A 24,781-nucleotide genomic window follows, 5' to 3' on the forward strand; every position below is an offset into this window, starting at 1 on the left:
TGCTTTCTTTGGTTCTTGGCTTACATCCCTTAAATCTCCAGCTCTTGAAGCCCACCAACGAACCAGCTCTGAGATTCAATTCAGTCTGGTGACTTGCAGTTTGGTATTCTTCCAGGTCAGCTCATATATATACCGTGGATAGTAAGCGTCTGGCAAACATCCATTTTTCCCTTTCTTATTAATTCAGAGGTCTCTGCAGGGTAGGGGGATTTGTTCTTCCTGGAAGCATCGGTGTGTTTCTGGCTTTTGGCACTCTCCAGATGCTTGTATGTCAGTTCTTATTTCTTTTGGTGTGTGTGTGTCTGTATCTGTGTGTTAACCATTTTTAAAAATAATCTGTGGTCTTGATCGTAGAGGCATTTTGCCTCAGCACTGGTGGGAGGGAAATAGTGCATAAACAGAGCCACTGGGAATGAGCCTCATGCCATGCCAACAGTATCCCCTTGAGCTTTCTTCTGGGGTGGAATCACCCCATACTTTGTGTTCGGGAAGCAGTGGGTCATTTCTACCACCACTGGGATTCCTGCCATAGTTTGACCTACTGCTTGCAGGACATCTTGTGGAGCTCAAAGTTGAAATGCAGCGGGGCTTACATTTTGCAACAGATGAGGGACAAAAATGTCTGGGACACTGGAGGCCTTGAGATGTGAAGAACGAGGCCTGGGAGCAAACGGATGATGCCTTGTGGCTTGTGGCAGAGCCTAGTAGTTGTAGCTGGGAACCTAAGATGCAGGGCTTTTTTTCAGCTGGAATGCAGTGGAATGGAGTTCCGGAACCTCTTAAAAATGGTCACATGCCCGGTGGCCCCGTCCCCTGATATCCAGATAGAGGGGAGTTTTGTCTGGAGATCAGGGGGCGGGGCCACCAGCCATGTGACCATTTTCTCCTAGGGCAACCCACTAAGTTCCACCACCTCTTTTCCCAGAAAAAAAGCCCTGCTAAGATGACATCTAGATCTTCAGAAGACAAGCTTGGCAGTGTCTCTGGTATGCAACTTACCTCTCAAACCAAGCAGAAAATTGCCTGCTCCTTTGGTTCTGGCCTTCTAACCTCAAGTTTTCCTCTTTCCCTCAGTCATAGATCCAGAGGAGTTAGACATGTTAAGTCTATAGTTGCAAAATAGTAAAAAGTCCAATAGCATCTTTAAGACTAACCAACTTTATTGTAGCATAAGCTTTCGAGAACCACAGCTCTCTTTTGTCAGATGCATCATCAGGAAGATTCTGAGATCCAGGAGATCCAGAAGCTCTGGTTGCAAAGAAAAAGTGTGTGTGAGATAGAGAAGAGAATTCAATAATGCTTTGCTTATAGTGATGGGATTCTACAGACAACATAAAAGCTTTCCAGTGTCTGATCTGTCTTTCTCGTTTGTCCCTTCCTGCCCGTGTTCTAGATTAAAAAACAGCAGCAAGATGTACTCTGCTTCTTGGAAGTCAACAAGATTGAATTTGAGGAAAAAGACATCGCAGCCAATGAAGAAAACCGCAAATGGATGCGGGAAAATGTCCCTGAAGACAGCCGGCCAACTAGTGGGAATCCGTTGCCCCCTCGACTCTTCAACGACAACCGGTACCTTGGGGTGAGACCAAGCCTCCATTTTCTGCCTTTTAGTACAAATTACTGGGGAAACTCTTCTATGTGAATCTTTATTGATATCCATAGGGGAATGCCCTCTGTGTTGGAGATCTTGCAAGCAGGAAGGCACGACCCTACATATGTGGTGGGAATGCCACTATGTTCAGGAATTTTGGAGAGTGGTTCACAAAGAGATATTCAACATGATGGGTCTTTCATTGCCATACTCCCCAGAATTTTTCCTATTGGATTTTTGGCCCAACTCTGTGTTAGATAGGAATACCAGATCTCTTGTCTCAATATTAGTCGCCTCTGCTCCTCTGGTCATTGCTGGGAATTGGAAATCCCTCAAAGGCCCATTGCTAAAAAAATGGTATCAGAAAATCTGGGAGCAATATTTGATGGTTAGGATTATGCATAATCCGTTTTTTGGGAACTTGCATATGGCTGTCCCTTTATTTGAATACGATGAAATATGGAAACCAATTTTAGATGTTTTAAATGCCCAAGAAGTAATTCCCCCAATGCAACAAAGTTTAAATGCTTGTTTATTGTAATTCTTGGGTTTTTAACAATTTGCCAAGAGTGGTTTTGATAATGTCTTTTATGGCTTAGTTTTAATCCCTTTCTTGTTTGTACTGTATGGTTTTATCATTTCTTGTATGAAATAATTTTTAATTTTTTTTTTAAAAAAGATATCCATAGGGGAATGCCATCCTATACACTGGCCCCAGTGAGGTATATCCAACCATCCTCCAATGAGCTTTTCTCCAATGGAAAAGCCACTTAAATTTCAGGAAGGCTTGAAAATTGCTCAGTTGAGAGATAAGGCAGGAGTTGGATCCATCCCCAGTGTCCCCAAGGGATTGGGCCCTTTGAAGATAAAGTTACCCATTTATGATAAATTTATGCTACAAACTTAAAATTAAATATATTTGTTTGGCTTGTATTTAAAACTATTTGTGCAAACATCTGAGATAAGCCACTTTAAAATATGTGTCTTTTAATCGCTTAAAGCATTCCAGGGCAATTTAAGAGACCTTGCTGATTAGAACTTATTTTGATGCTTGGGGCCAAGACATTTTTTAAAAGGCCTGAGATCAGCATTGGAAAGCTTCTCGAGGGTGAGAGTTCCAAAGATCCAGAGGCTCTAAGCTCTGTTTTGCCTTGAGAAAGGTCCCCAACTCAGTCTCTGGCAGCTCCAGTTTAAGGGGTCTCTGGGTCAGACCTTTCTTTCCTGAGACCCTACATAGGCGCTGCTCCGTGATGGTCGAATGCCCTTATGTGGTATAAGGCAGCTTCCTACATGTGTGTGTTATGTGTCATCAAGTTGCCTCCGACCTATGGCGTCCCTATGAATGAAAGACCTCCAAAACATCCTATCATTAACAGACTTGCTCAGATCCTGCAAACTGGAGGATGTGGCTTCTTCTAGTGAGTCAAGCCATCTTGTTTTAGGTCTTCCCCTTTTCCTACTGCCTTTCACTTTTCCTAGAATTATTTTCTAGCTTCATACATGTACACTATATAAACAGGGGCTCTTTACTGGTGTCCAAAGCAGAGACTTTCTGACTAAAGTAATGACCTAGAGGAAGGGTTAAATTCAGGGTGGCCAGAATATTCCACGTTGGGCCCGTAGAATGAGCATCAAAAATCCTTCCTAACCCCACCCACTTTTTCAGTGAAATCTGTAATAGAGCCCCTTAGTTCTGATCTACCTGCAAAGCATCCTGTCACATTTGTTCACCTTTGCTCTTGTTCTCCTCCTGGCTGCCAAAATGTAGAAAGTAAGCCTCTCCGGGCAGAGACCTCTTTGTGTATGCTATTCCATTGAGTATTGCTTACATTGAGGACATGAGAAATGAGCACGTGTCCAGCAGCACCTATAAGACTAATAAAATTTGTGGAAGAAGCGAGTTTGAAGAAGTGAACTGTGATTAACAAAAGTGCATACCCTACCACAAGTTTTGTTAGTCTTATAGGTGCTACTGGACTCTTGCTCTTTTCTACTGCTCCCGGCAGACTAACACAGCTACTCATCTTGATTTATTGAAGACATTGTAGATAATATAAAGCAGCTACCCATTTCAGAATATTGAGAATAGAGACGGGCACCTTTATTGTGGAGCTTTTACACTGTGGGTTTCCTTGCATCAGGTCTGCTGTGGGTAAAGGTTTTGCAATTTAAACGGAAACCCATATTCCACATTGTTTTTTAATTTATTATTATTATTATTATTATTCATAAAATTAAAAGCCCAATAAAAAGGGCAGAAAGCAAAAATAAAGAAAAGGATAGTAAAAAGCTTACAAGAAGAAGAAGGAAAAACAGAACTTAGAAATAAAAGAAACCAGTAATACATATTTCATTTCCATTCTTCTCAACAACACTTTTCTTTTTTGACAAACATCGTACTTAAAATTTAATCTCTCCAAAATTTCTTTTCCACTACTGCCTCCCTTCTATTTGTTTTCTCCCAGATTTATCGTCTTAAAAATCAAAGCCACAAATCATCAAATCATTTTTCCTTGTTTCACGCAGAAAGTCAATAAGGGGTTTCCAGTAAACCATAAAAATAGACAATGTTTTATCTCTGATCAGAGCTGTAAGTTTAGCCATCTCCGCTAGCTCCATCATTTTCATAATCCAATCTTCAACTGGAGGCAATTCTGTGCTTTTCCATTTTTGTGCATATAAAAGCCTAGCTGCTGTAGTCATATACAAAAATAAAACCCCATGCTGATTTTTCAACTGTTTGTCCATTAATCCCAACAAAAAGGCTTCTGGCTTAAACTGTACAGTAGTCTTTTGTATTATCATATGGATTTGAATCCAGAATTTTCTAGCCTTACGGCAAGTCCACCTGAAATGATAGAATGTCCTTCTTGTTTCTCACATTTCCAACATTTATTCGACATACCTTCACTCATTTTAGCTAATTTGTCAGGGGACATATACCAAACAACCAACAATAGCACAGGGACCAATAAATCAGTAAAACAACAGTAAATACCAAAAATGAAAAATAATATAATTCTGAATTGTGAGACAGTGAAATGTAGCTTTAAGCGTAAATACAAAGAACCGTCTCAGTGGAATAAGTACAGAGACCAGTCTTAGTCCATTTCAAAAGACCAAGCCTCCCAAGACCAGAATCATGGCGCTGAAAATAGTCAGTCAAACCATCTGTTCATTCTCAAGTCTTTTCAAAGTTCAGACGTCCGTGTAGTCCAGCTGAGCAGAGGGCTGGGAGCCCACCTGCGCCATTCGCCTGCTCCGAGGGCAGGGGGCGTGTAGCAAGCATGCCGCCCTGTCAGCGTGATGCCCACATGGCAAGCCGGCTGCCCCGGCACACTGTGGAGCTGGTAGCAGCAGCACAGGTGGCTGGAAGGCCGCCCGCGCCATTTGCCTGCCGTGCAGGACAGGGGGCATGCAGCAAGCTGGCCGCCCCCTCAGCGGGGCAGGTGAATGGGACAGGCGGCCTCCCAGCCACCCACGCTGCCGCCGCTAGCTCTGAGGTGCGCCAGGACAGCTGGCTTGCCACGCGGGCAGCACACTCCACACTGCGTGATATCACGAAAGTGACGTCATCACGCAGTGTAGTAGTGGACAGTGTGGAAAGGATAGAGGATCCTGTGTAGAGGGTCCAGGCAGATGTATCCCAGGACCAATGCCACCAAAGTCCCTCTAGAAGTAAAGACAGACCCCACCAGACAGACCAGTGGGTGGGGTCTGTCGTCTTTACTAACCTTGCTGCGCTAAGAACAAACTGCGCTTGAGAATTGCTTTGCCGTTTCTGTTGGTAAGTGTATAAAGACACTTTTTTGTGTGGATTTGTGTGTGTGTAAATTTTCACACATTAAGAGGGACAAAATCTGCTATGTTATATTCTTTACTTCTAGAGGGACTTTGGTGGCATTGGTCGTGGCCCCTGATGAAATCGTGGCTAGATGAAACAAGCTAAATAAATTAATCTTGCTGGCTGCTTGTTGGGCCAACCCGGGACCGGCCTGGCTCCTGGGATACGTCTGCCTGGATCCTTTACACACAAGACCTAATTTAGAGGATCACTGTCCACCTTTTTGTTTCCACATTGTCTACTACTACACTGCTGATGGCTTCTGGACTACACAGATGTCTGAACTTTGAAAAGACTTGAGAATGAACGGATGGTTTGACTGACTTTATTTTCAGCGCTGTGATTCTGGTCTTGGGAGGCTTGGCCTTTTGAAATTGACTAAGACTGGTCTCTGTATTTATTCCACTGAGACGGTTCTTTGTATTTATGCTTAAAGCTACATTTCACTGTCTCACAATTCAGAATTATATTATTTTTCATTTTTGGTATTCACTGTTGTTTTACTGATTTATTGGTCCCTGGGCTGTTGTTTGTTGTAGTTCTGCCTTCACGGTTGCCCTTGGTGTGTTTGCATTGCAGGGGACATATACCGGCAATACATCATTTTATAAAAATGTCTTTAAGTCTAACACTCAAAGTAAATTTAAGCCCCTTTATCCACATATTTTCCCACTGATCCATCATTATATTATACCCAAAATTGCTAGTCCATTTTACCATACAATCTTTCACAGATTCTTCTTCTGTTTCAAATTTCAGTAACAGCTTATACATTTTAGAAATAACATGTTATTTCTATATTCCACGCTGTGATATTTTCTCCCACCTTAAGAAATTCCAGCATTCCTCTTCCACTCCCCCCATATTCCTTTTTTTTTTTTTTTTTACAAAATATTCTCTTGCAGTTTTGTAAAAAAAGACTGCTTTGACACGAGTCTTGAAACAGTGGGTCTGTGAAATACCTTACCCTTAATAGCTGCTAGCTTCACCTCATTTCTCAACAGGAGCTGTGCGGTGCGCATTCTGTTGTGTGCAATCTTTGTCTTACAGACACCCCCTCCCTTTTTAAGGGCTGGCTAACTGCATCATTGGCAAAGGCCGTGCTGTTTGGAAATTGGTTGGAAAAGGGGGAAGGGTTTTTTTAAGACACCTTTCTTAATTACATTTGCAAAAAGAAATCGGCTTCCGCCAGTTACATTAGGAGTCCATGTTCATATACAGGGTCTGGATTAAGGGTGGAAAATATATATGGGGATATCACTTTAAAATGTATGCAGGATATTCATTGGCAGCAGGGTATGTGCACTGCATGGTATCTCCTTGTCCTGCTTTCCCCTCCAGTGTATCATTAGATGTTAAGTGCACCAGCTGTCACTTAAGTTTCTTTCTTTCTCTTATCTCTTTCTCTTCTTCCTTTCTTTGCACCACAATACATTGTAGTTGAATTCATAGTGTACAGTCCTGCAGTTTGGAAGTGGGCATCCTGCAGTGTCTGAATGCACATTCTCTTCCGCACTTGGCTTTATTATTCAGTAAGCTTACTTTTTGTCTTTTACGGAGAGAGAACTTTGGTATTTATATATTCGCATTTCAAAAAAGAATTAAATTTAAAACAAAGCTAGGCAGAAATCAGAAGACATTACTCTTGCACCTGCAAGTATATGGTCTTAAGCTTTCCCTGTGACAGCTTCTAAATAAATACAGGAATACTACTGGTTATTATACAAAAGCCTTGGCAGCCGAGTGGGACTTACACTGCTTTCCGAAGGCCAGTATTGAGGTGTGCCTGAACTTCTTGAGGAAGAGGAACTCCACAACCTTGGGGGGCCTTCACCAAAAAGGCCTTTCTCTGCACTGTGGATGTACATTTTAGGAAACCCGGAGCAAAGCACTCAGGAATGATAAGCAGGTGGATTCATGGGGGAAACAGACACAAGCTGAAGGCCAAACTAGACAATACCCTAAAAAGTGGGGGGAAGCTTTGCTTTTATTATTAGGGGAGGAAGGGCCGTGATCTTTTTCCAATACAAAAAGCGAGCCCACGGCTCAGGAGTGCAGAGTGTCTGCTTTCCATGAGAATGGTCCTCCCCAGCATCCTAGCCCATAGGATACAAGTGATGAGAAAGACTTTCCTCTGCCTGCGACCTTAGAGACATGGCTGCCAGGCAGAATACAGTGCTAGATGGACCAGTGGTGTCACCAGGGCTTTTTTACAGCGGGAACGCAGTGGAACAGAGTTCTGGCACCTCTTGAAAATGGTCACATGGCCGGTGGCCCCGCCTCCTGATCTCCAGACAGAGGGGAGTTTAGATTGCCCTCCGCGCAGTGGCACGGAGGGCAATCTAAATCCCCCTGTCTGGAGATCAGGGGGTGGGGCCACCGACCATGTGACCATTTTCGCCAAGGGCAATTTAAACTTTAAAAAACTCCCCCTTGTTCCAGCTGACCCAAAGTGACATCATTGTGCAGTCCTGAGTTCCACCACCTCTTTTCCCAGAAAAAAAGGCCTGGGTGTCACTCAGTATGAGGCAGGTTCAGGGTACTCACATGACTGGAGAGGTACAGTTTAGGAGCTGAGAACTCTTTCTCTGCATATGCTTTTTCTATTAAAGCAAGAGCCTGGCTCCAGTCCCTTATGTTGAACAGGAACATATGACAGGAAGCATATGCGCACCGTCAACTTACTGCAGCTAAATACGATAGGAACTGAGTTTTTATTATTTGCTTTATTTACAATCCATTCTCTCGCTGAGACTCCCAGCAGAATTCACAGTGCAAGTCAATGCAGCTAAGAAGCATGAGACATCTAATAAGCAATGCAACAGGAGTAGGGTTACAAAATTAGAAAAAAGGATCAGATGTGATATGTCAAACAAAAGAGAGCATGGGATGACAGAAGCAGGGAACAATGTAGTAAGAGCATGATGGCACATCAGATAAACGGATAATACAGACCATAAACCGTGGCATAGGCTACAGTCCTAATTCCCTTTATAAAAAGCATCTTCCTGACATGTCCTGTTATGCTGTAGCCCATTCCCCTTTATAGAAATGCTCTCCTGAACTATTCTGTTATACATAGTTTGTGGGACGACTGCAGTGTGGGAGCCTTTCTTCTCCTCCACTTGCAAGTATTTCGCTTGGGTGTGGCCAGAAGCATGAACCAAAGGGCTCTTGCAAATTGCTTGTAGCCTGGAGCTTGCGTGAGCCAGCCCAGTGAACCGGGAGCCGCTCAGAATGTGTTCTGTTTTCTCTGTTTTGCTTATTAAAACTTCTGTCTAAATTGTCTTTTAAATTTTATTTTCAATATTTCTATGAGCCACTTTGGGGAGAAGAGCCACGTAGAAATGCTTAAATCGTTTAAAATTCTTCGGCCCTTAGATATGTATGACCTTGGATATCAAGGGCATTATTGAAGGCTTTGAGACAGCATAGTTTAGAAACCCCCTCTCGCCGCCCCTTACATGAGCCGGCCTTCTTTCCTCCCCCAGTGACACTTTTCAAATGTTAGGACCTTGCCCTGCATATTTGCTTCTAATGTCGTGTGCTTTGTCTCTCTCACAGGATTATGAAGCTTTCTTTGAAGCTCGAGAAAATAATGCCGTCTATGCTTTTTTAGGCCTGACGGCTCCACCTGGCTCAAAGGTAAGTGCGGTTGTCATTTCATTTTTAATTTCTGTGACTCCTAAGTCAGATTTTTGCAGTAGTTTGCTGGCATTTGGGAGGTACCCACGGTTTGCTAACCAACTTTGGTTACCGTGAGCATGCAGGATTGTAGGATAGATCCAAATGCAGAACCCCACCAGTCGGCAAGTTGCAGAATAAATGTAAAAACTTCCATTAGGAAAAGAAAAATATACAGGAGCCCGAGGAAGCTCTTTAAACTCCAACCACCCACATTTTAAAAACTTGTGAATATTTCTTTTAAAGACATTCCATTTGCAAAGAAATCTTAGCTCACCCTTTGAAGACAGACGCTCATTCTGTCTTTTTAAATAAATGCTTTCCTGAGTTAGACCTGTCCTGTTGAACTGTCTGGGCGAATTAAGTATTGGGTTGCTGGGGCAAGTCAACCAAAAGGAAAAAGTATTCATTGATTTGAAAGCCTGAGACAGGACTTGCTTGCCAGTCAGACGTTCACTTTAAACAAACGTGAGCATTTGTGAGTCGCTGTTGAAGGAGCATAGTGCTGGATCCCCCCACCCCCGCATTCAGCAAGCTGTTGATTGTTTCCTTAAACATTAACCAGATCTTCAGAGTGGGAATTTTAAGAAGAAGTTTGCAATGTTCAGAGTCTCAAAAACTTGAATATGAATCCTAAAATATTGCTGAATTTTTTTGAACGTGCACATAATCCCAGTTCAGTGTTGCTCCATCTTCACAACAGCCTAGTGAGCTCGGAGTCATAATGCTTTTCACAGGACAAATTCCCGGAGGATAGGTTCATCCATGGCTGTTTGCTTTGATGGCTAGATAGAACCTCCGTATTCAGAGGGTGTGCATCTCTAAGGATGAGTTTCTGGAGGAGAACAATGGGAAGTTTTGACCTCTGCCCAAAGATGGCTGGTGGCTGCACTGGGGTAGAGGAACGCTGGACTAGAAGGATCTTTAGTCTATTCCAGCAGGCATCATTTTACATTCACTGCCTTTTGAGTCCCCTTCAAACCCGGATTGTCTGATCCACCAGCAGTTCAAGAACTGGCTGTGGCCTTGTAGTTTTGCCTCACCCTGCTGGCTTGGCTTCCTGCTGCTGTCACCTCTTACCCATTTGTGTCTTGTGTAGAAAAAGCAAATGAATTGTTCCGTGCTGGTTGCTGTGAGCTTTTCCCAGGTGACGGCAGTCACATGCAGCAGGAGCAGCAGGCCCCCAGAGTCTATGGGGAGGACATGACTTCAGAGCTTCAGCCAGCATTTGGAACACTGGCCTGTCTGCCCGATGGCTGCTGTGACGGTGGGCTTGGAGCACACTGTGGGTGGGCTCTGAGTTGTCATTGCCTGTGCTTGTCTTCACTCAAATTTTCTGCTTGCACCCAGTATCTTCAAGGATCTGTTCGTAATAATTGAGATTACTAGAAGTTTTGCCTTCGTGTCTTCATTGCTCACTTTTGCTCTGCCCCCGTTTTTCCTCTGTCGTCCAGCGGCATGTGTCCAAGCTGTCAATGTTTTTGCTAAAAAGATTTTATTCTGTGATGTTGTCGTTTCAGGAAGCCGAAGCTCTCGCAAAGCAAGAGGCATGATTTCTCCCTCCCCACCTGTCCCTGCCTAAAGCCTTAAAATATTCTGCAAAGGGAAACCTCCACAGCTTTTTCTACAACGGCAAAATTGCCTGTGCTTCAAGCAAAATAAGAAGTTTTTGTTGTTTTTCTTCAAATGCCAGTTGCTGTGCACAGCATAAATCGGAGCACCAAGACAGAAATCGCAAACTCGCACTGAGGACAGTGGGGGCGGTCATCGATTGGACTGTCAAAAATCTTTTGATTTCCCCCCCAGCTTATATAAGATGCATTTTGGCAGTTACGTAATTTTTTTGTTAATGTACACTGTATCTTGCTATTAATAGTACAGATTTGTAACTACAGACCCAACTGTTTAAAAGGAAGGGGGTGACAGCCAAAATTTCTATGAAGCCCCAGTGCCTGAACTGCCTCAAAAGTCATTGGAAAAATATTATGTTGATATCTCTTAAATTGTGACTGTTTCTGTTTTTAAAAAAGCTGTAGCGTAACATAGTAATGATCATAATTGCTTGCTGAAAATTAGGGTATTTCTGGGTTTTGTGTGTTGTCATTTTGTAGTTCATGGCAACTTTAAAAAAGAGGAAATGTAACATTTTCACTGAATTGACCAGTGTGGGGCATTTCATAGGCAGCGTGTCATCACTTTTTTTTAACTGTCTTTTGTAGAACCTGAAAGCATCAATCTGGGCAAAGTCTGACTGCTATCATGTTCTTAGTGACCAGGTGGCGATACAAAAAAGTGTGTGTTTCCCACCCCGATCCAGCAGCAGTCCTTATTCCTGAAAGCCCTGAAGTTTTTCATGTAAGAATGTGCAAAAGTTCCATTCCAGTGTACAATTTTTCTTTGTCTAAACCTTGGAAAGCATTATGAAATTGGAAGTATAGTCATTCCAAGTAATGAAACTTGTAAAATTTTGCTGCTGTATAGGAAGAGAGATTGAGAACAGCAGGCATGTTCTGAAAAATTGTCGGGACAGGGTCTGCAGTTCCGCAACGCTGTCTTTCAACCATTGGTAGCTTATCTTGTAAAATATTGTGATGCTGACTTCATTCTGTGCTTCGGAGACTTGTTTCAAAACATCCAGGCATTAAAAAGTAACTTCAAAGGCTGCAGTCCTCTTGAAATAGTGTCTCGTGTCAATTTGGAGGGCCAGATAGCAAGAATGAGGCTGAACCCAAACAGCTGATCTAGTACCCTGCCAAACTATCCTTTTGCCTACTAGCAAACACCATCTTTACTGACCCTCTGCATGTGAGCTAGAAAGAGTTTCTAATACATTACCCATTATTTGATGTTTGCTACCAATTTGTAAGATTTTTTTCCTTCTTAAAAAAATCAGTGTATTTTGTTTCAGATCCATTCCAGTTTGTAGGATTGTGACCAGAAAAAGCATTTTTGAGTGTTGGACACACACACACACCCGCCGCCGCCGCCACTAAGTGATCTGTGATTGTCTTAGCAGGACTTCTGCTTGTGAGTTTGAGGAATTCATTATCCATACCGAAGAAGAAGGGGCTCCGCTTTCTGTTTGCAACAGATTGCTATGTCATCTAAACTGGGCCACTGTAGCTACTGCTTGCCCCTCAACCATAACTTAGCAAACCAGATCAAAAGAGTATCATGTTTTTTTCAAGTTAGTGCCATCCATAGCTTATCCAGTCTTCTCCTACTGCCGTGGAAGAACTCTAGGAAATGGAGGAAGGAATCCCTTCATGGGGTGAGTGAGTGCATGGTGTTTTGAGCCGTGAAGAAACATTGTGCGTGAACTGAAACATACAGGCTATGACCGTAGCTGTTTATTTTTGTTGAGAAAAAAGGTCACTGTAATAGCAAGAATTGCTGTGGCATAGATCAGTGAGACCTGGATCACACATGAGGTATGCACTGTTGAAGACTGCCAAAGAATGGCACACACCGTCTCTTTGTTTTTTCATCTTTGCCTGATGGTAGGAAGCAGTATCTTTCACCTTTCTTTTTTTCTCCAGGGTAGCAGCACTAAAAATGGTAGCTGCATTTTGGACCAGTGTTAAGGGTGAGATCCAATTGTTCCTTTGTGTGGACCAAAGCAAGTGTTGTGATCTGTCTTTGTGTGGTGGAGAGTGCTGTCAAGTCATAGCTGACTTATAGTGACCCCCTGGCAGGGTTTTCACGGCATGAGACTAACAGAGGTGGTTTGCCATTCCCTGTCTGTCTGCAACTCTGGTCTTCATTGGAGGTCTCCCATCCACTTACTGACCAAGGCCGACCCTGCTTAGCTTCTGAGATCTGACAAGATCAGGCTCATTGTGGCTCATGTCAAATGGATGTGCATTTTAAGTTCCGTACATGCATTTGGAAACAAATATTTTTGATTCTCATACTTCACATATTTGAGTCAGCAATGAATGCTTGCTGACTCAGGACAATTTGACAAGGGGCAAGAAAGAAGCATTAATCTTACTAATGTGGCTATTCTAGAACTTGTGAATATAGCAATTGCAAAATCCAGCACAGGGAAACGACCTTGCTAAATTTGGAATGAAAAACCCTTTTTTTGTAACTGATGAATTTTCACTGAGTCACTGACTGTATTTGTTTCTGTTATGAAGGACTAAAATCTTAAATTATGTGGGCACTGTCTGGACTTTCCCCCTAGGAGAATACAACTTCTCCCAAAAATATGCAGGAGGCAGAGGAGCAAATGTTCCCACTGATAACTATTCTAGCACAGGTAGCTGACCATATCAAAGCAAAGGTGCAACTCTTAGAAAGCAATTTTGATAATGCCCAGAACAGTAATGTAGAAGGAGTTTGCAGCAAAAATGTACCAAGAGTTTCCTAGTAAAACCTGGTTCTTGATTAGTATCATTCTGTGGATCACTCACTAGTGGAATTCTAGAACTGGGAACATTAATGGACCATGTGCATTAGCAACTGGCTTTTCCCCATAACAGCCAGATCTTCTACCAGAAGATTGTGTTGTGGTTTTCCTAGGGTTAGCAGGCTCCCTGATACCGGCAATTAGCAGGGAATCACTGATTCCCTACCAGTGCTGAGTTCTTGTCTGACTGTGCTTGCCAATATTGCAAATGGAGACAATCCTAATGGGAAATGGCACAGGTCAGTTGTTGGGCCACACCTACCTGCAAGGCAGAGAATGGATGTTCAAATCCCTTGCACATCTGCTTCTTGTAATTTCTTGTAATGAAATCTCGATTGGCTGTGGCTTCACCCAAGGATCTCCATCCACTTCAACCATCTCTCATCCCCAGGACCAGTCTATGTTATGGAAGAGCATGCAGTCGCACACGCCCCCACCTGGCATGGACTGCCACTATGAGGCGAACTGAGCTGAGGTTTCTTTTACAAGTCTGACTAGACAGACTTTTTACACTTTTATTTTGGAGATTTGCCAAACTTAATTGTATTCAGATGTTCCAGATTTCAAACGCCAAAGACAATTTGGCTTTTCCGGTTTTTAAAAACCAAGATAGTCTTGTAAAAGTCTTACATCTTGTTTCTTTTTATAGCCTTAATTTTTGCTGTTAATGGTTGGTTGAGTTTTGTTGTTTTTTATTCCCAATGATCCTTCTATATTCTGAATTGTCAAATCAAATCCCACATCACAAGATGTTTGACTTCCCCCATTTTTACATAAACATTTTACTACTATCTCAGATTTATTTCTGACTGTTGCTTTTGGTCTTTCTGTTAAGTTAGTCTTAATACTCATAATCAAACAAAACCACACAATCCAAATTTCAAACTTCAGTAATAAAAGATGTACATCTGCCTCTAATGTCCATCCTGTTCTTTTATATGGGGCATAATTAAGAATAAAAATTTCTACTTGACACACTCGCACAAGCTTGATTTGTGCTTTGTTTCCTAACCTACAGTGTTTCTGTGTTTTACTACAGCAGTGGTCTTCAGCCTTTCCAAATTTAGAAGCTGATAGTCTTATACCAAGTAGGGGTGTGCACGGGGGTAAAAATTCATTTTTCCCACTTCGGTTGACTCGAAGTGGGAAAATGATCCATAAAAACCTGAAAGCCGAAGCAGCAAGCCGCTTAGGCTTCAGGAATTTAAATCACTTCGGTATGCTCCATAAATATTCAGAGCATACTGAAGTGGGGAGAAGCTGTCTTCCAGCCTATCCCCCCCACTTGCCCCCCCCATCCCTCACCCCACTTACCTGTCCAGGAGCAACACTGGCTGGGCGGCAGGGAAGGCTGGGGCCGGTGCCTCTGCCACCAGCATCGCCTCCTCTGCCAGAGCAGTGGCCTGCGGAGCGGTAAGGAAGGCTGGAGCCAGCACCTCTGCCGCCCAGGCCGTCTCCTCCACTGTCGCAATGGCCAGCTGAGTGGCGGGGATGGCTGCAGCTGCAGCCTCTGCTGCCTGTACCACCTCTTCTGCTGCTGCGGCAGCCAGATGAGAAGTAGGGAAGGCTGGAGCCGGTGCGTCCGTCACCCACACCGCCTCTTCCGCCACAGCAACAGCCTGCAGAGTGGTAGGGAAGGCCAGAGCTGGCGCCTCTGCCACCTGCACCGCCGCCGCCTCTGCTGCTGTGGCCACCTGGGTAGCAGGGAAGGCTGCCACCATGAAGGGCCAGGTAAGTGGTGTGGTGGGTGGTAGGGAGGGAGCCCTTTAAAGTTTAAAGGCCCTGAAGCTTCCTGAAGTGATACAAATCACTTAGGGAAGCTTTGATTCGGGGGAACCCTCAAATCTTTACAGAACGGGTCCAATTTGGGCATTATACTGAATCGGATACTCAAAGTACACACCCCTAATGCCAAGATCATGGTCCTTCCTGCAGAGTATTGCCTACTCAAACAGAGAACCATCTTCCCAAACATCTCCTGACATCTTTAACTAGAGATGCCCAAAGTTGAAGGTGGGACCTGCTGCATGCAAAGCTGGGCCACTGCCCTCCAAAATTAGATACACAATGTGAGAATGTATGGATATGACATATTATGTGTGCCAGAACAGGTCAAGTACTTTAGAAGAATATGCTAGTTTTGTAGTATAATAAATTGGAGCTTTGTTTTGCCCTTATAGTACATCTCTTTTTTTACCCAAGAACTTCTATTAATACTAAACAGTTCCTTGACAAAACAAGGTGTAAAATCTAATTATTTATCTAAGTCTACTTAGATCTATCCTCCCTCTAACCCAAGACAGCTGTAGAATTCCTTGACCTACCAGTTGTGGGCTGAGCAGTTGAATGCTCCAGTGTTCTCCAGTAGGTACGGTATTTGCAATAATGGCTACAGTTTCAGAGTTAGGACAGTACCAGATGCCCCAATCTTATGTGCACGTGGGACCTGCTTCATTCACTGCATGTAATATCTGCACCTACAACACATACTGGACTGGGGCAAATGTGCATTGCATATTGTTATCGTAGTTAATTGTAAATTCCACAATCTTTTTTCCTCATTCTCAGATCATAAGAATTACCAGTGGAACTCATTTATACACAGATTTTTTTGTTGCATATGAAATTAGGAGTTGGAATTGCCAGGTTGGACAAGCTTCATGAGATGGTGAGGAGGTGGGTGGGATGTATGAAGTTACACGTGCCACCAATATTTGTAATGTGAACTCACTGAAGGCTGTTTTTGCATACCCACAGTGTTTTGGTCAGAGAAGGCCTTATTTTAAAAACCACTGTGCAACCTGTAGGGGAAGGAAACCATATTTCAGATGGAAAGCAAGACCAACATTCACAATTCATTTAGTCTCACTTAAGCACTGAACAGAGATTCCAACTCAAAATGATGAAAGCAAAAATGAAATCTTGACTATCCATCAAGTACTTTCTGCATAAAATGCGTTTTCTTGTTGATCGATCTGCTGTGCTGATTGCATGAAAGAGACCTCCGGGAAGGGGAAAAAAGTCTGCGTAGAAACCCTTTAATAATGGCAGAGTTGATGCCGTATTCTGTAAGGATTCTCATGTGCTTGAATAGTGTATGGTAGCCAGTTGGGATCAGTTCAGACATCATGCTAAGCAATGCCTTGCCATAACCATAGTTCCAGTGATTCAGAGCTGCTTTTGTTTTGGATACACTCAGTACTCCTGTTTGTCTGGGGCAGGGGCTTTGGGAGGCAAAGCAACAGCCATAACCGTGATTCCTCAGTTCGGTCATCACAAACCACAGTTTGCAAATTTGCTTCAAACCTTGGGTTCTGATTAGTGAGCACGTCTCAGATTTTGGCTTGTCAATGTTAAGCTTTCTTAACCATGGTTTCACATGAAGTCTGAATGAAACGATTACTATCTATCCACACAGCCTCTTGCTTTCTTGAAGTATGACCATCTAATATGAAATATTCAAAGAAACAATGCTTGGTGAAGCAGGAGGTGCTTAGCCAAGCTCATTTCTGTCTGAACACACATCCCAAAGCTCCTGGTAACTTGAGAATAACAAGTGCTAGATCAAGTTTTGTATCACCCATCCTGTTCACAAAGTAACACTTTTCCAAACACTTTTTGTGTATTGTCCTACACAATACCTTTGAATGGATGTCAAACTTAGCACCTGTAGAAAAAATACCATTTAAAGCTGTAGGTTTGTTAAAACTCAGTGGCTTTTTATTACTATCCTGCAAGAGCAAATGTTCCCATCTTCAGTGGTTTCTATTTTTTAACGATTTTAATACAGCAACCTCTGATGGAGACTGCAGAATCTTGTTTCACAGAGAAGATCTTGGAAGGCAGCACAGCATTTGCTGCAAACAGTGCATAAGATGCTCACTGGCTGACTTGGGGGGTTGTTTGTGCAGTAAAGTGTTTCTGTCATTGGCACTGACATGAATATCTTCCACATGCAAGATTTTATCTAAGGCGACAAACGAATGAGAACATGACATGGCATTGTCAGAAGTGACGTTGTCTTCAGATAGCGATCTCTCCCCTTGCTGTCTTCTCTATGGCTGACATCTTCAAAAACTTCCTAACTTCTTCATTCTCAGTTGCTTCGTAGAGCATTTGGGAGTCCTAAAACATGTAAACAGCATATTATATGGAACCAGCCCTTTGCTCCTACCCGAGGCGCCCCTCCCCTGGTTTTGTTTTCTTAATGGAGCTGAAATTGAAACTTGGGCTATGTCAACACAGTGAGGATTCTCCAGTTTGCACTTATTACTAGCTCCATTGTGAATGCAGAGATTGCGCACTGGCAATGCAGCTTCTGCATATTTTCCTTAATTGGCTGCTGTTTCCCCTGCATGACCCGAGGTTTTTTGAGGGTTTTTTGGGGGAGTGAGGGGAATCAGTAATTGTTACTATTGCAATTCATTTAGCCTTCAAAAAAAGCTGTCCAGTGGTATGGCAGGAAAAATGGCAGCAGTGAGGAGCTGCCTGAAATAAAATGGCCCTGAGGCTAGTAGGACTTTGGAAAATGTGTACCTTTCTATAGGATATCCCCTTTAGTACCATAACTATATGTTGTTCATATTCTTAAGCTATCAGGCATTGGTGTGGCTTTCAGTTCAACTGGGTTTTGCTTTCCTTGTGAAATCTCACCTGCTGTGAGTAGGCCTAAATGAAAGTATCTCCCAAACAGTGAGATATGGGTGTATCTTGGACTGCATGAAGCAGGGGGTTTCCATCCAAGCAGAAGTATCACTGAACATAGTCCCAAAGCATTATCAGAGCACAGACAGGGGTGGGTGATATGATGGAATGGCGAAATACTGAGGGGGTGACTCAATTACATCCCAGTTGCTCAGAACCTTCTAGAATCTTCTGGAAGTTCCCAATGGCCTGCCCTAACAAGGAGGCCTCTTCTGTGACTGGATATCATTTTAACATGACATTGTCAAGAGGGCAGGGTGCATTTCAGAAATGTATTAAAGCTAGATCACGTGCAGGAGGGAAGCTCTCTATTATGGGTTCCCCCTGCCCCGTTTCTGCTTGTCTTTTTTGTTCTTTTCTGCTCCCTGCTGAGAGGATAAAAGAGTGGCATCAAAATGTCCTAGTCTACTGATTACTGCTCTAGGTATACCCCCTTGCTTTGTTGATTTTTGGAAATGAGTAAGATCAGTGGGGTTTTTTTCATTAAAGAAAGAGGGGGGAGGGGTGCCAGCCCAGTACTCATGATGTCCACCACATTGGGGGCCCAAGCTCACCAGCCGAAAGAGGTGCTGGTACTGTGTATTGATGCTTACTGCCAGAAAAGAAACCCCTGAGTAAGATTATTGAGCATTAATTTTTCAGTTATTCAGGGAGAGCTTTGGAATACTGAAAATCTGGTGGGTGTTGTGGCCAAAGTGCCTTCTACCAGCTGCATTTAGTTCTCCAAATCTCTCCTTTTTTACAGTCTGCCAACTTGGCCACGCTAATCTATGCTTCTGTAAACTGCCTTGAGATGCAAAGGGAAAGGCAACATATAAATGTTTTAATTAATGAGAGAGAATAATATTTTTAAAATAGAATCTTTCTGATAACAAAAGAGCGTCAGTGACACTGTAGTTGTTCTATTGGGTTTGATGCCAGAATTCTTCATTTCTGCCTGACATGAGATCTTTTATATTATTTTGTGGATCTCTGTAACGTCGAAGGTAACAGGGAATAAAAGTTTGTGTCTGACTTCTTGTTTGAAGTTTTGTCATTGTAAGCCACCCTGAACCATGTGGAAAGGCAGGATATAAATGTTTTAATTTAAAAAAATGCTCACTCAATGCAAGGAGAAAAAACATTCAGGAGCTTGTCCAACTTGTGGGCTTGGGATGAGCACCCTGCAATTACTACTGTTAACTTCTGCTTCACCAGGGACAATTCACTTCATCCAGTGCTGTCAACTCGGAACCCCATTAAAGACCTGCCTCATGACTTATCCTAACTTGGCTGCACCCAGCTTTGAAAAACGGTTGAAGCTTTGGAAAGAGCCCTTGGAGCTGCACTTTCCCAAGCTGACTACACAGGAAACTTACTTCTCATTGCCTTCTTTAGCCACAAAATCCTTCCATGGGAACAAAGCCTAGTAACTATCAAGAAGCTTGTCAATAACTGGGGACATTAATTTGTCCAAACTGCATCCATATCTGAGGGAGAGTGTTATCCCCTAATCAATCTCACTGGCTTAGTCAGATTCCATTGCCCATAAATATTTGGGAGGTCTGGAACTTTTCTTTGTCCCCACTTTGGAACATCTGGAGACTCCAAGACCAGTGGGCCAGGGGTTAAGTACTCCTCCACTATCTTGGCACTGCAAGAAACTCTGTACATGCACTGAAGAACCCGCTACAATCTAGATAAAGTGTACTTAGCTGAGTTAAAAGAGCAAGATTCAGGTTCAGTAGCACCTGGAGCTTGCTCTTCTATTTCAGACCAACATGGCTACCCATCTTACATTAGCTGAAACAGACCACCTTTATTGCTTTTATTGACTATGCGTGTGTGTGAGTGTGCCCTTTCCTTGTTTTGTATTTTGTCCCCTTTCTTACGCCTTTTGAATCCAACCACCATTTTCCCCATTTTTCTCTAATAAACCATATTTTTATAAATACTTTTTTGTTTCAGTAATACAATAGATTTCTCCGGGATATTTCATTGAATCTCTTCTCTGCGCACAGATTGCATAGGTGCTACATAGATGCTAAAAGACTGGATATTTTCCAGGAGTCCATCCTGTGCTTCAGTATTGTTCTAATACTGTGCTGGAGAACTATGTAAGCACCTTGGGTCCCCACTGGGGAGACAGGCGGAATGCAAATAAATACATACGTAAATCTTGAATTAACTAACTGTAGCCCATATGCTACATTAGCAGTGATACCTAGCTGGTTAATACGAACGGATGTGGCCAAAGTTGAGGTGGCACGTATGGACCTTTGCCCTAACCTGATATGGCAGTATTGAGGTCCAGGCAGATTTCTCTGTTACTAGATTTTAGCTTTAAAAAAAAATTCTTACCCCGCAGTACTGGTCTCCGTTAAAGATCTGAGGTGGGATTGCATTAGGGTTGCCAGCTTTGTCCCTCATTTCTTGAAGCAAACTTTCACTGATGGACACGTCAACTAACTCATACTTCATGTGGTTTCCATCAAGGATGCGAAGGACTTCTGACTGCCTCTGCTTCACCTGGGCAAAAAAATGTTTCTCTTTGAGAGAACTTCCAGGCAGATTTGAAAGCTTTTCTTATCACCCCTGTGTACTAAGGTGTGTTTTTTTTCTTTATAGGGGTTTTGGTGGAGTTAGTTTGGGGTGGTGCCACGCGGAGGAAAGAGAAACCCGTTTTCCTTCAGAGAGAATGGGTCCCTTTGTTTTCAAATGGGATGGCAAATTTTTTGTCTTTTTTATTTCAATGTCTCTGTGTATGTGCGAAAAGCTTAGTGTAGAGCTTTAAAAACAAATCGAAATGAGAGTATTGTGCAATAGGTCTTGTTTTTAAAAGATTTACTCCAGGGGTTTATAGGGGCTATTGACTATAATTCTGTGGCAGAGGCTACGCTTTGCATACAGAAGATCCAAAAGTTTATTGACTGGTATTTCCAGGGGAAGGAGCTCAGGTAGCATATTTTGGGAAAGACGCTTCTCTGGCTGAAACCTCAGAAAGTCGGCAATACTGAATGGATCAATGGTTTGGTAATAGGCAGCTTCAGCTGCTCATACAGTTGGGCTACAAAGCCTTAAAACAGACAGGTCCAATATGGGACAATATACACACAGTGCCCACTTACAAGAGCAGGAACCAGAGAGCCTTCCTAGTGTTAATGCCTGAAGAGAGAACCCACATCTGCATCCATATATTGTTGGACATTTCGCACACGTTGGGCTATAGTGATCATTTGCATGGCCTTGTCCTTAAAGGAAAGTCTAGTCACAAACAATTGCTTTAGTGCAACAATACTGCAATATCCAATCATTTTAGAACAGGGGTCCAGACAGTACCACTTTAAAGATGAACATTTATGCCAGCTCTGATTTGGGCATCAGAGCTCTGACTCGCAAATGCTTCTGCAGAAATAAATATTAGTCTTTAAGGTGCCTCTCGACCAGTTTCATTTTGCTGCTACAGGCTAACACTGCTATCCAACAGTGTGTGGCTGCAGTCTCTCTTTGTAGGTAAGGAGCAAGTCCTATTTAGTGAGGTTTATTCTGAATAAATGTGAATAAAATAGCATGGCACATCTGCTTTAAAATGCCATTAGAGTCTCTCTCTTACTTTTTATGGTTAACCTACGCTCACCCTTTTCTGAATGTGTCAATAGCTGCTACAGGATGTGTGTGTGTGTGTGTGTCACCTTATAGCACTTTATCAGTCTTCCCCCCTCCCCTCTCCTACCCTTACCAACTCCGAATTGGGAAATTCCTGGAGACTTGGGGGTGGTGCCTGGGGTAAGGAGTTTAAGGAGGGGAGGGAAGCTCAGGGAGCTGAGGCAATGAGACTGCACTCCAAACGTGCCATTTCTGATCTCTGGAGCTCTGTTACGTTCTGGACAACTTGAAGTTGGAGTCACTATCTTAAAAAGCACCAGAGAGGGAGTACACTGAGAATTAGAGGTGCCAGCCATGTCCAGGCTGGGGAATTCCTGGGAGTGGAGCCTGGGAAGGGCTGAATTTGGGGAGGAGAGGAACTCGACCGGGTATAATGTCGTGCAGTCCACCTTCCCAAGGAACCATTTATTTCCAGGGGAACTGCTCTCCTGCAATTCCGGGAGATCTCCAGGCTCCACCTGGAGGTTGGCAACCCTTCGTGTGCCTGTCCCAAGGGCTGCGCCTGAGTAAAACCTAAGCCTCTTCCTCGGACCTCCCTCCTCTGTATTTGGTCCCGGGTCAGCGTCCCCTTCTAAGGGGAGCGAGCACCTGTGGACCCCGCCCCCCTCTTTAGGCCGCCATATCCTCCCTCACCTCTCTAGACCCCGTAACGCTGGTGTAATAGACCCGGATGGCGGCCATCTTTGCCAGCCACCCTCACCGCCCTTCCTTCCCTGTCTCCCGCCCGCCCGGGCCGCTCTTTTCGTGGTTGCCATGGAAACCCAACAGCCACAGCCAGGAGGAGGCGCCGTTTCATCTCCTTGCCCATCGATTGGCCGCTAGAGCTATCACTCAAAATCGAGGCCTCACCCTCCCTCTCGCCTTTTCCTCTGTCTTTGCCCTCTGGCGCCCCCAAGCTTGTAAATACGAAGCGGGCGGGCGCAGGACGAAAGGGCTCGGGCCTGGATTAAAAACAAGAAGGTGGTCGCGTTTTCGTGCTCTGCCCGTCACTTTTCCAAGCAAACTAACAAGGGAGCTCTAGTTGTGATATGGTTATAACAGATTATAATAATAAATTTAGCTGGGACAGAATGGAATTTTCAAAACTGCATGGTCCTTGGTCCAGGCAGAAAGTCATCAGGTGCAGCATCTGCAACAGTTTTTTCCAGTTTGGGGAGATCTGTGCCTGTTGGATTTCTGGTGTATATCTATGGCATCTGGCGTAAGGTAACGTATTGGTTAGAATGCTGGACCAGAACAGAAGGGATATGAGTTTATATTGGATTGCCAACAGGCCTGGAGAAAAATATCCTGTCTCTTTAATAGATTTTGCCACCGAGATTGTTATTTCTCGATCAATGCCCGCTGTTTCATTGAAATACCAAAATGGAAGAAAGTAAAATCAGGATCCACACACATCCTGATGGACACTATAGTTTTTAAACAGGACACCCACAAATGTAACATCAAACCGCATCTCACATTCAGGTCCACAAACTGACACATAAAAAACGTGTATCAAAAAATATGTGGTGCTGCTACAGTGCAAAAACATAAACCCAAGACACAGATCCTCATGAACGCGTATGATTTTTGCTTTGAAACAAAATAAAAATACCGTCATGTTCTCGGTTATGTCTTACTCTGCAGGCAGCACCAAAACAGTCACTCATCCCCCACTTCATGGTTCTGCCATACCACAAAAACGTGGTTCAAAAGCACAGATCCTCATGGATCCTCTGGATTTTTATATCAGGTCACCCCAAACTCACCATACAATCCCATAACGTCCATAGCCACAGACGGAACCACAAAAATCGCCCACCCACCACTTGCTGCAGTGCCATACTGCAAAAACGTGGTTTGAGAGAATAGAGCCTCATGGATCCTCTGGATTTTTGAACTGGTTCACCCAAAACTCACAATCCTATAACATGTCCATTGCCACAGATTGCACCAAAACAAAATGGCACCAAGATGGCGCAAAAAAAGTGCTTCAAAAGCACAGTTCCTTCATAATAAAATGTTTTTTTTAAAAAAAGCACAGTTCCTCATGGATTTTCTGGATTTGTACATGGGGCAATGCAAATTCACCATACAGTCCCATGTCATGTCCATTGCCACAGATTGCACCAAAAAAACCATGCACTCACTTCTTTGTGGCACCTCTACGGTGCAAAAACGTACTTCAAAAGCATGGATACTTGTGGATCATGTAGATTTTTACTTGGGGTCACCCCAAAATCACTTTTCAATCCCATGTCATGCCCATAGCCACAGTTTGCAGCAAAAAAACATGCATCCATTGCTTTGGCACCACCACGGTGCTAAAAATTGCTTCCAAAGCACGGATCCTTATGGATTCCCTGTATTTTTACATGAGGTCACCCAAAATTCACTCTTCAATCACATATCATGTCCATACTCACAGACTGAACCACAAAAATTACTCACCCACTGTTTTTCAGGAGTGCCATGGTACAAAAACGTTGGAAAGCATAGATCCCCATGGATCTTCTGGATTTTTGGATTGGGTCACCAAAAACTCACTATTCCATATCACTATGGAATAGTGGGAAAACCCAATATTCCATATCATGTCCACTGCCAAAGAATGAGCCACAAAAAACACCCACCCACCACTTGCTGGCACTGCCATGCTACACAAAATCATTGTTTGAAAGCATGGATCTTCAGGCATCCTCTAGATTTTTCCACGGGGCAACCAAAAACTCACTATGCCATCTCATACCGTGTCCATAGCCACAGATTACATTAAAATAAATCATGCACGCATTGCTTCGTGGCACTTTGTGCTGATTTGGGATTATTCTTATCTATCATTTTCCTTTTACTCTGTAGAGCTCATATTTTTATGTATTGTTATTTGATGATTGTATATTTGTATTTGATTTTAATT

General features: G+C 43.2%; 2 protein-coding genes across 2 annotated transcripts in view; one reads left to right on the forward strand and one right to left on the reverse strand.

The window, feature by feature from the left end:
- Window positions 1-14,506, forward strand: part of SH3BGRL (SH3 domain binding glutamate rich protein like) — a 48,527-nt gene extending 34,021 nt beyond the window's left edge. Inside the window, exons 2-4 of the mRNA XM_054996465.1 lie at window positions 1,394-1,579; window positions 9,000-9,080; window positions 10,640-14,506. Of these exons, the coding sequence (XP_054852440.1) occupies window positions 1,394-1,579; window positions 9,000-9,080; window positions 10,640-10,672 (300 nt within the window). The 3' untranslated portion in view covers window positions 10,673-14,506. The remainder of the gene's footprint in view (window positions 1-1,393; window positions 1,580-8,999; window positions 9,081-10,639) is intronic.
- Window positions 14,507-17,556: 3,050 nt separating this feature from the next.
- LOC129340914 (SH3 domain-binding glutamic acid-rich-like protein 3) lies at window positions 17,557-22,587 on the reverse strand. Its single transcript, XM_054995810.1, has 3 exons — window positions 22,516-22,587; window positions 20,578-20,745; window positions 17,557-17,658 (listed from the first exon to the last, which is right to left on the reverse strand). Exons 1-3 carry the CDS (start codon window positions 22,561-22,563, stop codon window positions 17,557-17,559), a joined length of 318 nt encoding a protein of 105 aa, XP_054851785.1. The 5' UTR covers window positions 22,564-22,587.
- Window positions 22,588-24,781: the final 2,194 nt, after the last annotated feature.

Source organism: Eublepharis macularius, chromosome 13, assembly GCF_028583425.1.
Source record: "Eublepharis macularius isolate TG4126 chromosome 13, MPM_Emac_v1.0, whole genome shotgun sequence".
Classification (NCBI taxonomy): domain Eukaryota; kingdom Metazoa; phylum Chordata; class Lepidosauria; order Squamata; family Eublepharidae; genus Eublepharis; species Eublepharis macularius.